The sequence below is a fragment of the Bombus bifarius genome, unplaced genomic scaffold, assembly GCF_011952205.1.
Source record: "Bombus bifarius isolate JDL3187 unplaced genomic scaffold, Bbif_JDL3187 scf7180000008162, whole genome shotgun sequence".
Lineage (NCBI taxonomy): Eukaryota > Metazoa > Arthropoda > Insecta > Hymenoptera > Apidae > Bombus > Bombus bifarius.
The window spans coordinates 1,866,470-1,884,360 of NW_022884484.1; the positions used below are offsets into that span (position 1 = coordinate 1,866,470).

A 17,891-nucleotide genomic window follows, 5' to 3' on the forward strand; every position below is an offset into this window, starting at 1 on the left:
ATTGCGTGCAAAACCATCAGTGGTAAATGTGAACGACGAATAGCCCATTCGAGTTACTGTTTGGGATGAGTGTACGTACCGATCGCGATCGATCGGCAACACCGTTGTCGCAACTCGACGAAAGGTGGATAGCCGTTAACGAGTCTCTTTCGTTCGAAGCGTGTTTCACGATACCTCGATATTATTCTAGATATAGTACAGAGTACTTGAGTCATCCAAGCTTCGATACGTTAAAATTATAAAACGCAGTAACATAAGATCTTGAAAACATCTAAATTCATCTTACAATGAATCGTTCCTTTTTGTCTTTAATAGAAAAAGAAAAGTAATTCACATGTTTAACTTATAAAGGAAAATCTGTATAGAAAGAAAAGTTTCTGATATATGTATTTCAACCGAATGCATACACCCCTAACAGCAATAATATCACACCACCATAAATACTTCGAAAAAATACCTGTACACTCGCTACATACCCTAAGAACGACTCGAAAATCTCGAACAATCGGAAAAACCGAGCAAAAACGATGAAAATCTCTCACAATGGAAACAATTTCGATTGGAAAACAGTGGAACCACTCGGTTCATAATTATTTCCTATTCGTCGCCGATGGTAGAAAATCCGAGGCTATCTGGAGAACGGTTGGAAAACTCTTTCGGGGTTGATATTAACGGCATTTCGTTCTGCGTTTCTGGTTGAAAAGCACGGGCAGTTTATCAGGCGAGAAAAGGGTGTAAACCCGATTGACAGTGCGATTGAATATCCCGTAGGCCCTTGCGAGTGCAAGAGTGCATCGTGGTCACGTTTCTCTGCCTCTGGTTTCATAGTGCCTTTTTGTAGGCGTGTTTAGCGTTGTTCGCCTCCTAGCGAGCGTAACGGACTATTCGCCGTCGACAATTTATTGAATAGCACATTCACGTAGCGTTTCGCGATGTCTACATATATGCGTTTCGCGGTAGCGCGTGCGTGGAAAATGATCAGGAAAAATGTGGAAACTGCGCTGAATCCTTTATCTTCCCTTTCTTTTTTGCTTTTCCATCTTCCTCTCTATTTTCTGCCCTTTTTTTTATGGTTCTTCCTTTTGCTGCACCGCTATACCATCGAGGTGGCGCGTCGTGATTTCTAGTTAATCCGATCGAAACTGTATTTCGCATTGTGTAACTAGCGTGAAGAAAAAAACGGCAGAATGGAGATCGAGGGATTTTTGTTTATCGGGCCTTTACTGTAAGCCGCTAGAGTACACATTATTATTTCTCAAAACTTTAGGGAATTTATTGCCTGATCTTCTCAATTTTACTTTTTGAGGTTCTACAAAGTGTTTTCTACATCTTTGCGTAACGAGGTTGATCTTTGAAAAATTTTCACGTTACGTGTAAATTTCGTTGTACGTTCTAACGCTCAATGATCGATCATGAATGTTAATCATGGTCGTTTCCTAAATATCGAGTGTTCTGTAATTGGTGATACAAACAGGAAGAGATAGGGCCAAAATATTTTATATAACATATGCAACATAGACAAACAAATTTTTAATGATAATAGTACAAATATTTGCGGTAGTTACTGTAGAGTAGCATTTAAAGTATAATACAATACTTAATGGGCAAAACAAATTTCTGTAGATTTCATTCCTCTAATAATCTTCACGAAACTGTGAACTTTCTTAAACCTTCACTTCCAGTCGTCATTTTTCAATCTCTTACACGATGATTAAATTTCTCAAAATTCCATCTGCTCGATATTTGGCGAAGGATACGTCTGAATCCGAGAACCGAACGTTCGAAGCAATTCAACGCAAACAGCGTCGTTGTGAAACTCATTCGTGTCTCTCTCCTTCTCTTGCCTTCCCTTAATTTCATATCGCGTGTGTCGTTGGTCGCAAAAACGAAACCAAAAAAAGGGCGCACAGAGGTGGAAAAGGGAGAAAAGAGACGCGAGAGTAGAAACGCAAAGGAAAAAGGATGGAAAAAATATCGCGTAACGGACGTTATTCCCTGGTGCCATCGAAACGTGTAAAATGGAGCTTTTATGAGTGCGGATTCACGGTGCAAGGTTGCCAGCCTTTTTTTTTCTCTTGCTTCTTTCCCTCGCGTTTCAACCACCCCCGTGTGCTTCTCTGTGCATTCTCGCGTTCCTTCTGTCGCATCGGGGTGACGAGGGCCAATAGAAAGTAATATAATACGGATGGAAACGAGGCGTGTGCCATCTGCAAGCTCGTGTTCATACGCACGAGACATCTGCGTGTCTATACGCGCGTCTCTTCCACGGTCCATTTTAAATTGAATCACTACCGCAAGCCAGTTTGCAAGCTTCCTCCCATCCTGTCCCTCCTCTCATTCGAATTTCTCTCTTTTTCCACATTTTCCATTGGTGTTCTCTTCGCGGCTGTTTTGCGAAACGGACGCCGTTGATATCGAAACTCGTCGATTTTTCGATTGCCACTGGTGAATGTTTTCACGCTGTCACGTTGCTTTGAATATTTTTTGCCAGTTGTTGGCATTTGAAGGTCACTGAAACAATCGCCAGGCAAATAATAGGGTGGACATCGATTATCAGGTAAAAGTGGAAGAAAAAAGCGAGGAAATTGAGTACAGGTATCTGGAGTAGTAACTGGGTTACTTGTATTTTATACAAATTGTAGTTAAGGTGCATCCATAATGCATAGAAATGTATAAAATTAATTTTAAAGTATATACTTCGGTTTATCTTCTCGCGCCTAACCATTTAAAAAATACAGCTTGTCTCGCTTGCTCAAAGCACTCTATATATTTTATTCATAACAAGAATTTATCTTCTCAAACTCACCGCCTTTCCATCCCCCAAGCTCTCAATTGCAACCATCCATAGAAATCATCAGAATTTCCGCTCGTGCTTTCCCTCGCTTCTATTTATCCTCTCATAGAAGTGTGAATACATACCAAGACCAAAGTATAAACCGACGACGGAGAAAGAGAAAGGAGAAGAAGAAGGAGGGGGAGGAGGTGGAGTAAAAAAGGAATCTCCTGGCTGCAGTGGCGAAGTGGTGAAGTTTTGGGTCACCGGACTTCCATTGGCATTAATTAAATTGAAAGTTCGCCGCGCGATAATTTAATATTTCAGCTGGCGCGAGCCTCCGAATTTAGAAAGGCCGCGGAGAACTTCCCTTTACCGTTTCGCCACTCTAATTTGCACGCTTTGCGTGCCGCGAAGAAAAATCCTTCGCCATCCTCTGCCCCGCTCTCTTCATCCACCTTCATCCGGGTCTTTTTAGCTGCGCACGAGGACGTTCCCTCGGGATTTCGCCGGTCTACGCGTCGATAAAACGCGTTGCCGGATATGCCTGGCCTTTTCGCGGCAAGTTTCAGCCACTTGTTCTCCTACCACGAATTTTCTGCCTCCCGTTTCTTCGATACCACCGCTGATTCCATTGTCCTCGATTATACGAACAAGCCACCAACTTCCGTCATGGTGCTTCTGTTTTCGTGGTGTTCAGTTTTCAATGTATACTTTATGCGTTTTCTTCTTTATTCTATTATACGATCATTCGTAAAATTCTTCTCATCTCGTGCAACGATATATTTTTTGTATAGTCTGCTTTTGGCTACGTTCAGATTTTTAGCGATGTTACTGGAGTTTTTTTTTATATATTATGCATTCTTTTTTTATTATACGTGTAATTACAAAAATGATCTATCTTCATATAATTTGGCTTTTACCTGTCATTTTTGTATTAGTACACCTACTCGTTTTCTTATATAATAAATAATTGCGTATCAAATTATTTTGTATAGGTATATTTTTATTCGATATTTGCTACAAATATATTATTATAAATATTAATTTTATCCTTATTTCTCTTTCGAGTAATGTAGATGTAGATATACTCCATTGTCTGTCATAATTTTCCTTCGTTTTTCTTACGGAAGTTTAGCCATACTTGCGATCGCACATTGTTATTTACCGCAGAATGAATGCGACTAAAATTCAATTAACTCTCCAAAGCACACATAGACGGAAGATTATACGTGAATTACAAGCTCGAATGAAACAAATATTTGTCATATATTCGTAAATATCGTATGTGATAATTAGCGAGGCCATCGTTAAATTGATTCAATTTTAAATTTGATTAACTCGATTGGTTTCTTCCTATGTTAATTATTTATGAATGTTTTACATTCATTCTGAATGATTTGCATACAACATATAAATAACGATTTTAACATTGTAATGTCTCAAATTAACTTTTCTCTTGCAAAATACTATGAAAATCTTGTAGACAGCACTATATAAAATAATGTGAATTAAAAGTATTCGTGTCGCTATCTTGTAGATTTCCTTTACATAGAATTTGTACGTTATAAATTTATTTGCATCTTTACTTTTTTCTATATATGGCAAATTTCACAGTGAAAAAATTACGCTGCAGTTAGGTAATTTCCTAAAAAATTAGTATTTATTGGATAACATTTGCACTAATCAATGTACTATGTGTCTGTTCCCTTTGAATTTTCCACAGAGACCAACAAATTTGATGCTGTACCATTGAAGTATAATTTTATTAATCTCTTTGCAAGAAACAGATATTTACAATATTCAAAACAGTACGAGCAATTGTGCAGAAAAAATATTAAAATATCAGAGACGCATAAAGTCTCAGAATATCTATATTTCCATTTTAAACTTATCGATAATTATCATAAAATACTTGCAATACTTATGAGACTTTTAATAATAATTCGTTTTCCTTTTTATTCATTTCTGAGAGCTTTAAATTTTAAAAATTTCCCTCACTCCCTGCGGAATGTCGACTATCTATCGAGCAGAATGACGGAAATTTTACGACTTCTCCCCGTCAAAAATTTCACCGGGACAGGCGTGCATTTGAATACGAATCCCTCGGCAAACAACAAATATTCGAATTATTCATTCGAATTGTCCCTTCCGCGCCGGTATCGATAAACGAAACCTGAAAAACCTACACCCACACCACTTAGCCAGTAACGTCGAAAATGGTAAAAGCAGACTTACTTTTGCGCTCAAAACACTATTACTTTATCGAACGAATATAACTAGAACTAAAAAGTAGGAAATGCTCTTAGATTCAGAATGAAGAATTAATGCTGCGTTTCATTTGTACGATTGTCATCTTTTATGACTTTCTTCTGTAGAAACATTTTTACAACTTATCTCTATTGAAATTAATATCTACATCAATGATCCAATACTATGGAGAATTTCAACATCCCAAAGTTACAAAGAATTTCTGTAAATAAATAAAAATCCCATTTTTCGTAATGCTGAATACACGAAACACTGTTAGCATAAAAAGCCGGTGGGTATGAACGAAGTAAAGACAATATCCGAAAGTCACGAAGAGGAGATTATCCACGTTTAATACCTTTGGAACGCGCAAGGCCCCGTTTCAATCGACGGAGTCCCGTAAGTACCGTCATTTCGGTGGCCGAATAAATTCCCACGGGGTGGGTGCGAGGCGTTAAGGGTGCGACCGTGGCAGTTCATATAACGACGCGACTCGGCTGGTAAGGGCGACGATAAAGGTAAACGACGGTCTCGTCACATCTTTCAACGCGTTCCCGGGCCCGCTCCTTTATTTTTTTTCTTTTTTTTCCTTCCGCCCTTTCAACCCCCTCGACCCTCTTGTTCGCTAGGCTCGGTGATCTGTGCAGCGTCGCCATGGTCGCTCGATTCCGCCCGACGAAATGGAATATCGATACGCGGGAACATCCCGAGGGAAGTGTAGCGAATATTGAAAAATTCTTGGCTGAAAGATGAAAAAAATGGACCAGTCGATCGGGGAAACTGTTCCAGGGAAAAGGGTTGGTGTTGGCCGGGGATGTTTGCACTTTCTTTTTTGCACCTTTTTTCTGCCGAGGATATAATCGGGGCCGAATCGATCATCGAAGGGAACAATCGTACACGGAGCAGTTTGCTTATTCGTGAAATCTTGCCGCGTAACGAGCGTTGAAAAATCGGCCGATTGACGATTTCCACGCTTCGCGAATTTATTCTCATAACAGTCCACCTGTTATCGCGGCCCGCCGCTGATAGGCAATCAACTTTTTCCAACGATCGACGAATAGTCTGTATACGTAGATGTGTATGTGTATCTATACACGTTGAACGTGCATGCTGTATTTTTCTTCCTCATTTTCTATCGAATCACTGATCGTCCATGTGACTACGGATATCCGGATTTTCGTTCTGAAAAGATTTTAGGTTGTTATTATGTGACTGTTCATGACAATTGGAAGCTTCAGAATATATAGCGGTATAAGTCAGTTCATTGTTAACTCTTATAAAATGGTGTTTTACATTTACCGTTTTAAAACATTGGTGATATTTGTTCAAGTCCTTAAAACGTCGATCATAACACGGGATAACAGATACATTTATTTGTTATCCAACTAAAGGCATGATGCTTTTAAAAATTGCAATACTAAACTAGACTCAAGTTCTCAAAGTCTTGATATTATTATCATGATTTTCAGCCTATCAATCGTATACTCGTATATTATAAAAAAAGTGTTTGATTGAATTATAAATATGTTGAACAGGGTTAAAGCTTGTTTTTGAACTTGTTGTTTAATTTTTATTTCAATTTTTGTTTAAGTTTCATTCAACGATAAATCAGGACATGGACCACTTTTCGTCACGCCCATACCGCTATGTGAATTTTACTTCATTTTGATTGCTAGAAAGCATTATCGTGTAAGAAGGTGGGAAACTTTGACAAGAATCGTTTCTAATATGTGTCCCACAATTTTATGTTTATGCTCGTAAGGATAGATTTGTTTGTAATTGCAAGCGTGTAGTTGCAAGTACATAGAAGATATTTTACCGGGGAAGTTAGAGGATGATTTATGATAACTGATATTCACTTGTGTACGAAGAACACTCTGTATATGTTAGATACTTATTTTGAATACCGTAGATATCGCGAAATTGGAGGTTGAAAGATGAGAAGTTAGATGTTTGTGCTTCTTCGTTGAAATGATAAAAGCTATGAAAATATTTAGCGGTCTGAGAGCTGTTACGTCAAACATTTGTAACGCATTTAATTACTCTTTCAAGATGGTTTGTAATATATTTAACTTCTTGGTGTACCATTAAATTTCGAGGAATTTCCTGGTTAAATGCCGTTTCATTTTGTTCGAATCTCCATGTACACAGTGACCCAATAGGAAACAGTTTATATTATTTTCAAGATGAAGTAATTTTGTAAAACAAAGAGATAATTTCATACATAAAATAACTTTGTACAATACGTTAACTCTTTAGTAGCAAACGATGATTCTGATTTTCATTATCACTGTATGGCACAAGAAGTGAATAGCACGTCATAGTTATGATTTGACGCTAAGATGCAAAGGCTAAGAAGTTGATCATTTTTATTAATTTCTCAAAATATTTTCATACATAACGTATTTCAATACTGGTACATATTTACATACTAATTATGCAATAATAACACAAAATTGTAACGCATAATATTATGTGCTAATATTACAATATTAGCACAACATTTTAAACAGTGACATTCATAAGCAGTTATTACTATAAATAATTTTTCATTCTGCTTTTATTTTTCATGGTAGTGCATTTTATTTACTAGATCACCGGGGTCAAAGGTTCGGGACCGGGAAATTTTCACGAAATAACAAAAGGAACACGCGAAATAAACGTGTCTACCAGGTAATTATTTTGTTTCGACGAACGGTTTTATTCGAGCTCACTTATTTAATCCGATATTTCTGGCTCCAATTAGTTCTCTCAGTTAGAATTTCGAAAACTGACACGATCAGACCGTAGAGACCTGCCAGTCTGACTGATACCTTAGCCTGACGTTCGCCTTTAAACGGTATATTGTTAATTGCACGAGAAGCGGTGCTACAAATTCATCCGCGTGCGTCAAGCGAAATCTAATTTCTTTGTTGGATAGCCACGCTCGGTCTGTATTTTAATGATCGCGCAGCAACGATCGGTTTGCTCGCGGAATGTCAATTAACCGTTGATCGAAATATCGAATTAAACGTACATAAACATGTATCGACGGTAGCTGTATGTCTACATCTGTTGTTTGTTGCACTAATTTTCCATACTATGCCGTTGGTTTTATTATAAAAGTGATAGAATCAGGAAAAGTAGATATTTTTTAAGAAATCGGCTTGGAATAGAAAATTGTTAACTGTTAATTACTATATTATGAATGTTTATGATTTTGTGGAAAATTTGAAGGTACAAAGTACACGCAAATTATATGCGGAAATACAGGATGTTCCATAGAACTGGGGTAAAACTGGTAAAATACAAGACAGTACTCTTGTGTTTATGTTTCTCTTTCTTTTTAAACACTAAACAGTTAAAATACTTTTTAAGAGACGCATTTTCAGAAATAAATACCTCAATACTTTTATATGAATAGCAGAAATAGCGTATCAATTGGAGTATGAAAGATATATATGTAGTTGAAAAAATGGAAATGATTTTGAACTTTTTGCGAAGAGTCACGAAAGAAAGAAAGTAGTCAAAATCGAGAGAAAAGAGTTTCAAGACTATCGACAATCCTTCCGAATAAGAATCCTCATAGCGTCAAATTACTTTATTCCATTATCATCAATTTATCATGAAAGATACTTTTTCTGTAGCATTTAATTCTCACTAGCAAAGACCAGTCCACAACCCAACATCCTTACATTCACCACTAAAACCGCCAAATCCGGTCGCTGCGTACAATCCAGACAGACTCGCCATTCCCCGCTTTCTCTTCGAATAAATTCCCAATTCACTTCCCACCCGCTTTTCTCCTTTTTTTCTTTTATTCTCGCTTCTTGCAAATGCAAGGACGCGACCCGGGGGTGTGCGCGAGGGGTGTCTGTAATCGGGGAGGGTATGGGGAGACGAGGGACAGGGGACGGTGAACGCGGCTCATTCGAAATTTCGATTAAATGGGATTTCGATATGCGCGAAACATGTCCCGAAGGGAAATTTAGCGAACGCTGTAGCCGGGGCCGGCCAGTAGCTGCTTCGTCGGGGAACTGAACGCAACGCAACACGGTTTCGAAGGGGGTTGGGGGTTGGGGGTTAGAGGAAAGGGGATGGAGGGTGAACGAGGTAGTTTTCGCCGATAGAGTCATTGGCCGTTCGACTGGATAATGCGAAATGAAATTGTCACAATAATCGTTGGCGAACGGTATACGCCGCGGCTGGATAAACTTGGACAGCTATACGCGGTGGTCAGTTTATCCCGGTATAGTCCAGCGCTGTAATTCGCGCGAGCAGGAGTTTCGCATCTGGGGGAGAGGGTCGGTATAATGTCGATGGAGAACGCGCGCGATGTTTGCTTAAACCGGGTTGAATCGACGAATAATTAAAATTAAATAATAAATTAGGCGGCCAAACGGGGCTCGATCGATTGGATAACGAGATAAAAAACGAATAATAAATTAATAGATCGTGAAGTTTGTTTTATTGGATTTTCCTTTTCTTCGGTCGGGCAAGGGAATGTTTAGGAATTATTCCAAGGTAGAAGTAATTTGTCATTTTCTTGAGGATTTTAAAATCGGACTCTTGGCGTGTTGATTCTTTTTGAATCAGTGACTTGGAGTCGATTTAATCCTTTCGTCATGGTTGAAATATTTTTACTTTTTAATTAGAATTACTCTGATTGATTCTTTAAAAAAATATTTTCCGATCGTCACATTATAAAATCTACCCCTAGTTGATATATCAGCAGATTATATTGGTCACGTGATTTATATTGGACAATTGACACTTTGTTCATTAGTAGCTTGCGTAAACCATACGTACGTGTATATATATGTAGGTCCCGTTAATAGCGAAAGGATTGACGCAGAAAATTGGCGCCGATCAAAATCGAATAACAAATCGAATAGCCCAATTGATATATCGATTAACGCATTAAGGAACAAAGTAACGAATCAAATAACCGAGTAAGCGGGTACACGCGGAAATTATTCGAACGAATTCACGTTGCGTGGAAATTATTCCAACAGTATGATATTCATTTGGAACACGTTAATTAATCATTAAGCTTAATTTAAAAATTTGACTTCGGTTCTTCCACAGGAAAAACCGTGTCCCTTTGTAATTTTTAACAATCGCGTTTCACGTGTCTCCCAAGTACTCGACGTTTCTCGGAGTTTTAAAATTTCCTCGTGGTTCCTCACAAACTCTCTCACGATCCATTCATTTTCTTCTTGTATACAATACTTTTTATTTCTACTTTTCAATGTATTTTCTTCTGAACTTTCTTTATCTCGCAATTTTTGTTTCATCCTCAGCTTCGTTCGAATCTCCATATCGTTGGAATTTCGGTTTCACGTCGTCCATTTGCATATTTATCGGTCGGTTCGGTTATCCGACACGTACGTGTATATTTTTTAATTATGTCGGTGGTCTCCGTCGAAAAACGCGCTCGTTGGCACGAAAGTCGCGGACAACGGCGACGTTCGGCCCCGTTAAAACATTAATTTCGTCCGCGAGACTCGAAACACCGGCAACGCGCCGCGTTCATTATTAACGGCCGCGCTTTCGAACAACCTCTTTCACCCCCCGGGGCGAATTCCACGCGGGATTCAATAATTCACGGCCGCGTTTTCTTCTTTATTACAACCATTAAACGGACGGTTCTTGGTTTAGTCGGCAAGTTATTACATCATACGTGTTGTCACGAATGTTAGTTTTACTCGTCAATCATGCGATCGTTTAAATAAAATTCGTGCGATTAAAGATGCATCGGCCGAATAAAATCACGATGAGTTAAAATTAAGTACTTTCAACGGTAGATTTTAATAGATGATTCCGTTTCGCAGACGGGTTTTTAGTGGATTTTATTTTGGTTGAGGGAATATCATTTGTGACGGACGGGGGATCGGTTTTGTACTGTAATTTTGTAATTTATTCCGTCAATATGCATGCAAATGAACGTCACGCGATAAATACGTGCACTTTATGGATGTGAAAATACGTTTCCCGTTCAGGTTTTACAAATATCAGCCAATACTGACACGATACATATTTTATTCGATTTTAAATATTTCTTACGGGGCGACGAATTCATTTCACTGTATATTATTCGGAGAAGTATCTGATCTAGACTCGCGATGTATTTTAAACGAAGAAGTGGAGAGTAAAATACGAACGAAGTAGTATTTTGTGTTATATGGTCAGACGGGTGGCCAATCAATTCATTCGTCACTGCTTAATCGTAAAATGATATAAATCATGCATAGAAACTTTCTAATATAACTCAGAATAAAAAATAAGATGTGTGTTGCAATAGGAATCAAGTAGTATTACCTGGCACATGGCCAGCCGTGCGATCATTCGGTATTTCTCCACAGAATTCTACGAATCTTTTACGGCGCATTTTTAATATAATCAACAATCTACAACAAAGGATTGTCACTTTGAATTGTTTAAAATAAAAAATGGAAAATAATAAGCCAATAATATGCCCAGATCATAATAGAAGCGAAGTAGTCTTCATCAGTGCTTTTCTATAAAATTCTACAATTTTTTTTATAAGTAAAGCAAAGTTTTAAAGATCGTTATCACGACGAGATTTTGAAGAGGAAAGAAGGAAGAGTACACCAATAACTTGCACATGTATTATAATAGTAACAAAGTTGTATTAGTTTGTGTGTAGTCGGATAATTCCATTCATTTGCCATTTTCTCATCTTAAAATCGTACGAATCTTTTACGATGTCTTTTTCATATAATCAGCAAACGAAACAAAGGATCGTTATCATCTCCTAAATGAAAGAAAGAGAAAAAAATGTACCAATGATAGGAGATTTAACGGTAATAACATTTAAAAGGTAAAATTTTCAATCGGATCGTCCACGGAATAGATTTATTGTGCGCAGTGAAATCCGTTCCAGCTTGGACAGGGAAATTTTATTCTCTTTTAGGCATTAAACTCCTCCCCATAGAGGTACCAGCAGCGGTTAATGAGGGACAGCTATTCTCTTTTTTTCTCCTTTCTACCTTCACGAAAGCCGTTCTACGCGAAGCCGAAAATTGGTCGACAAAAGACGCGAATAAAGCGAAAGACGGGTGGACAAAAAAAAAAAAAAAAGGCGACGGTGAGAATATCGATATGCGGGTAAAGTAAAACAGAATCGAAATGAGACAGGGGGCTGATGGTCCTTTGAAGAACCGCCGATCAAAGCACGACCTGGCAGCCAAAAACTTCTTTTTTATCACTCGACGAATTCATTTCCGCCCTGTTTCTGCTCGGTTATTATTGAAATTTGCTAAATCGCCGAGCGAAAATCTGCCCATCTCTTGAAAGGATCGACTAAGAATTCACCGCGTTAGCCTATTCCATGAACGTTTTTTCGATTCTCCTGAACGAGTCCTTTTTCCTCGATTGACCGCGAACAAGCTGAACTAATCGAAGTCTCCAGGTGTAAAGTATCGCGATTTAAGTTGTTATTTATCTAGCGTATAAAGGGTTCTGTAATCTTTCAATGTGAGTCATTTCATAAAAAAGAAGAGATACTTTAATGCTCTTAATTTTTAAACATTCTCCTCGAACAATATTAATTTTTAAAGATCCTCCTGAAACAATAAACGATGCTTACAAAATTTCTCTTGAGACAGATGTTTATAATTCGAAGATCTGTACGTATAAAAGAGTCAGAACTGAATACGAAATGATAGTCTGCTTGCCTTCGATACGGATGCATCGATCGATATTTAAAGTTGTCCTGTGTTAAACGAGCTATAGATCAACGCGTTGTTTATTACAGATTACACTGTCACCGCTATTGGATAATTATTTACGTCTCTGTAGAGGCAGCAGAGTTCACGGCACTGCTTTGATACGGAGAAACTAATTAATAATTACATCGATCGTGTATGACGCGTAGCTCGTTAGTGCATCGGTAGCTTGCATTACTTCCGATATACCCGATCGTGTTGTAGAGATTAATTAACGATCGCCGATGAGTATCGATGCCAGTGGAATTTTCTCGTAAAAACTTCCCGAGGTGTCGAGTATTCTCGTGTTCGATATAACGTATTGAAAATCAACGGGATACGATGTTAATGATGTTCGAGTGTGTTGTATTGTCTCTTGTATTATTGTGACCAACCAATAGTAGAATTATGACATTCTAAAGATGAAATCCTAAAGTTATTACGAGGAAAAACTTTTTAGTACATTAGAAATTGTAGGTTTATATTGCTCTTGGAATTCCTTTTTAGTATTCGATGTAACATGGTTTTAATTTCATCTACGAATGATGCATAAATCGAAAGCGTACGAGTGCGTCAAGGGAACACTGTGCAAATTTTCATGCAGATTTCAGTTTGCAGAGTCTCTTTGTGCTTCGTATCGTGCCACAAGTATCGCATATCAATCTTACCGTTAATATTAATGTCGAATGCACAGATGAAAGTTCTCACTCATTTCAACAGTTGTTTTTAATCAAAATCATAAAAACATATACTTAAAACTCTGATATTTCCAGCGATAAAGAAATAAAATTTCGTGAATACCGAATTACCATAATCTACTTAATGCACTTAAATTAATTAAATTAATTAAATTGATTATTGGTATTAAAATTATCGATATTGATTGAATAGATATTGAATTAATATCAGACGATTCTCCATAGTCTAAGAGAAAATAAAAATATATATTTAAAACTTTAGTATCTTTAGTGTTAACGAAACCAAATTTCTTTTATTTTTAACAACCCTTCAGAACCATTTTTTTAAGAACAGAATCATTTTTCAAAAATCTGCGAGAAAATAACCGAACGATATTGCCACCGACGATATCCCGATTCCAAGAAACACAAGAAGAAGTCAAAAGAGACCGGTGATATTTTTGAAAAGCGTAGAGTGAGACGAGTGGCCGTTATACTAATTTGACGGGTGCTCGTTAACGATCCCTTTGAGGTCATAACTTGTGCCGCAAGTTGGATTCCCGCGCGCTCACGCTGACACGCTCACGTTGACACGCTCACGTCACGCGATCTTGTTACGTGCGCGCGTGCATACGTGTGTCTGCGCTTTACGTGCGCGACTTTCTCTCTGTTGCACCCCACCAGACGTACGCCTTAGCCGCTGCTCACAGTCAGTTCGCTCCTTGAAAAGCGCCGCGACGCTCGCGAGTCGAACGGCGAGTCACGCGTAACCACCGTGGGCTGGTAGTGCGTTTGCGCGACCGATCGCCGCGCGGCCTGTCGTGTGGCGGCCTGGCTGCCGATGGTGGGGGTGAGAAACGTGCTCGTCACCCTCGAAGAGCGCCTCGAGAGACTCAGTAAGCGCCGCGAGTTCGCCGTGGCCGGAAATCTATCGTGGCGTTCTTGTTCGTGTTTCATGGCTTTCGGCCTCTGACGCGCCACTTCTCGACTCTGTCGCTCCTACGAGTGCGTACGTCGAGCTTAGAAATATCGTTGTTTATCATTCGAATACCTTCGATACATGTAACACGCTGGAAATTGCTAACAGATCGAACTGCGATATATCAAAGTTTAGTGCAAGAGTCGAGTCGCGTTTCGTGTAAGAAAGTTGAACGAGGTCTGGTTCCTTGGTGATACAAAAGGATTTCGTTCCGGATGGTGCGCAAAGGAAGAAACAGTCGTGACCAGACTGGTTGCTTTGTCTGTTAAGATCCGTAGAAATTCGACACACGGTAAAAGCAATTACGTTAAGAGGTCCCTGAGTCGGGAGCAGTGTGTCTCGAGAGACGATTCGGTCTCTCATCCCTCGCTCCTTGCGGCAAGCTTGCAAAGGATCGCGGGACAGTTTGTGGTTAGCTGACGTCATCAAGAACAAACAAGCAGATCGAAGATCCGCAGGAAGAGAGATATTATATATCTGTGTTGAGAGACAAAGAGCCGCCTAGGAGTCGTTGTCCCAACAGAGGGAAAATCAGAAAAGGGAATATCAGTTGCTAGAAACGTACGGAGGAGACAGAAAAGAAGAGAGATTTCATCTGGAGAAGTCTGAATTCCTGTCGGAGCTTCGTTCTATTCGATGATGATTTAAAGTTTTTTTTTCTAATTAACTGTAATTGTTCGTTTTGACTCTCCTCTCGATCATCGAGTTGAAATCAATCCGAGTTGATTGCTGATATTTTCCATTTGGATAGTAACGGCGTGAACATCTATAGAACTCCCACGGAGTTCTCGTGCAAGATGATAACAAGTGTCAGGATCGCGATGAACGTCCGCCTGTCCCTGGTCGACTGATCGCCAGAGACAGTTCGAGAAAGAGGGAGACGAGGCTTTTTCCATCAACTAGATTGAAAAACGATGTCCGACAGAAGCAAGTGAGGATCCCTTTTCTTGCGTGTCCCCCCTTTTTTCGGTAATCTCTACTCGACGGAAGAAGATGTGCCTGCGACACTTGCTGCTCTGCCTGTTGGGCGTCATCGTCATCGTCAACGGTGAGCTTTTGTCTCGTTTCTTTGTAGGAAGAGCTTCCCTGACTTTCAACGAAAGGGATTGGTAACGCTGGATGTCATTGAAATCTGGTGATATCATAGAAAAGAGCGATGATTCGTGTAACAGTGTATTGGGAACTTAGTACGAAACGTTTTCGTGTAAAGATCTGTTTTCAACGAGGATTAATTGGAATATTTATCAAAGACACGTGTATTTTAGTTGCATCGAAAAGATTTTATTTTAAAAATAACGTCGATATGCAAACAGATGTTCGAGTTAATGAAAATGATGATGTGGTGAAATTCGTCACTAGGTCGATTATATCTGTCTTATTTGTTAATTGAAGACAATTTTGATTATTCTCAGAATAAAGTGTAACATTTCTTTAGACTCGTTCAATTTATCGAGCATGAATCTTTTCGTGACACCCAAATTTTTTAAAACTTTTTATCCGTAAAACATTACAACGTCGAATCTTTTCGTGTTAATTTAAACTATAAACCAAACTCCGATTCTGACACTATAGTTTACGATTGCTGGGATAGCTACCTAGATTGGTTAACCAAGCAGATTATGACTAATTAAGTGTGCACGTGTATTTAACGAATATCTGAACATGATTTTTTTGAAAAATATATACGAGTACGTACGTGTCCTTCTGTTGGACGAGTAACGAAGATTTCTTCGATTTTACCATGGTTTCAAAAACATTCCATATAAATAATGATTATTATTCTCAGTCCTTTGCGCTCCATTGATGCTGCAGACGTTAATAATGTGAATATTGTTTCTGATATTATTTTAACCGATGAAAATTGAAGAAAAACGTTTTTACACAGTTACATACGAAAACTTTTGGTTTCAACAAATTCTACCATAAAAATATTTTGAAGTTGGCGTATGATCGTGTGAAAAATATTTTCGCAGTGCAGAGAATTCATACTAATAATAGTGTCAAATGAATGGCGTTTGGCCATTACATATATAATGCACAATCGATGTAGTATAATATCGTATACATAGTATTACAGAGTGTTGTATGGTAATATTATATGATATGTGCACTGCTATTCATAAGTCCTTACAGAGACCGTTAGCAGATTTAGGACAGTGATAAATTAATGTTTTACATACCAATTAAAATTGACAGTTATGAACTGTCTGCATTACAAAGAACAAAACTAGATTATACAATATTTCTACAATCCTATTAGGAACTTATTTGGATAGGTATTTCTTTTAAAAGTTAAATCTTGTTATCAAATGTTCAGTAAATTATGAATGGGTGTAAAGACAAGAAATCATATTCATATTATTATTATTATTATATAAAATATCCAAATTAAATTACTCTTCGCAATAAATAGTAGATAAAGATAGTAGATGATAGTATATTCATAAAAATATGAATATGTATAAACATCTGGAGACGATAATATATAAAATCAACGTAAATAATACACGAAAGAAATTGAATGAGAATCAAAATAATAGTCGAGGCAAATAGTATACAGTATGCAAACATTTTCGGCCAAATAGATTCTCCACGCCACAATCTAAAAGAGATATCTAATACCACTTTGTTTAATAAAAAAATAATACACTGAAATGAACACTGTCGTATACTTATTATATAATAATAGTATAAATTCTTTGTATAAAATATCGCTTTTAGCTGGACATGTATCTGACCAGAAACTTTTGTATCACCGCCGTAAATATGATCAATTTACATATCTACCGCTCGCTGATAAATTGGGCTGCAAAATTTTTTGAAAAAACAGCTAAATAGCTGCTCTGTTTTGTTAGTTTCATGCATCGCGATTTATCGAGAAAATCGCTATGTAAACATTTTATGACCAGTCTTGATTTGGTTTAAAACGGTCAGAAAACTGTGCTGTTGAATTGAACTGTCTGAATGTAGCAATTGTAGAAGTTGTTTTTATCCTCCCAAAAGGAGTTGGGTTCGTTGACGCGTACATTGTAGGTTGATAGGATTGTTCACGTGGATTTCCTCGAAGGAGGTCGTACAGGAGCCGTTTTTGTCCCGTATGACGAAGGAACGCGAACTCGGAAGTGTCGTAAAGCGCCAGACAAGTTTGCAGCTAACCACCACCTGACCGAAACTTTTTGCCAACTATTCTTTTTTTTTCCTTCCTGCCTCCGCGCTTCGCTCTAAATTAGTTAATAAAGTCGGAGAAAAAAGAAAGGAAGCTCGTTTAATCTGGTTTTAAACGAGTGGAATACGGTTAATCCTCGAGCTGTTGACGCTCGAGGACATTCGAACTTTGTACCATTTATGTAGCGACGACTTAACAAACTTTCAAAAAGAAAGGAAGAATTTTAATTTCCAATATGAATACTGATAGTGTTTTACTTTGTTACTCTAAATTAATTGTCAACTTGTTAAAGAGCAAAACCTAGCTTTAACTGTATCATGGTTGGTTTTAGACGTAA

General features: G+C 38.1%; 1 protein-coding gene across 3 annotated transcripts in view; it reads left to right on the forward strand.

Moving 5' to 3' along the window:
- The first annotated feature begins 14,147 nt into the window (after positions 1 to 14,147).
- LOC117208836 (carbonic anhydrase-related protein 10) overlaps positions 14,148 to 17,891 on the forward strand; it is a 225,708-nt gene continuing 221,964 nt past the window's right edge. Inside the window, exon 1 of one of the 3 annotated variants that reach the window (XM_033450240.1) lies at positions 14,148 to 15,436. In XM_033450240.1, coding sequence (XP_033306131.1) covers positions 15,382 to 15,436 — 55 coding nt within the window. In that variant the 5' untranslated portion in view covers positions 14,148 to 15,381. The remainder of the gene's footprint in view (positions 15,437 to 17,891) is intronic. The other 2 variants (XM_033450241.1, XM_033450242.1) reach the window with 2 other exon arrangements.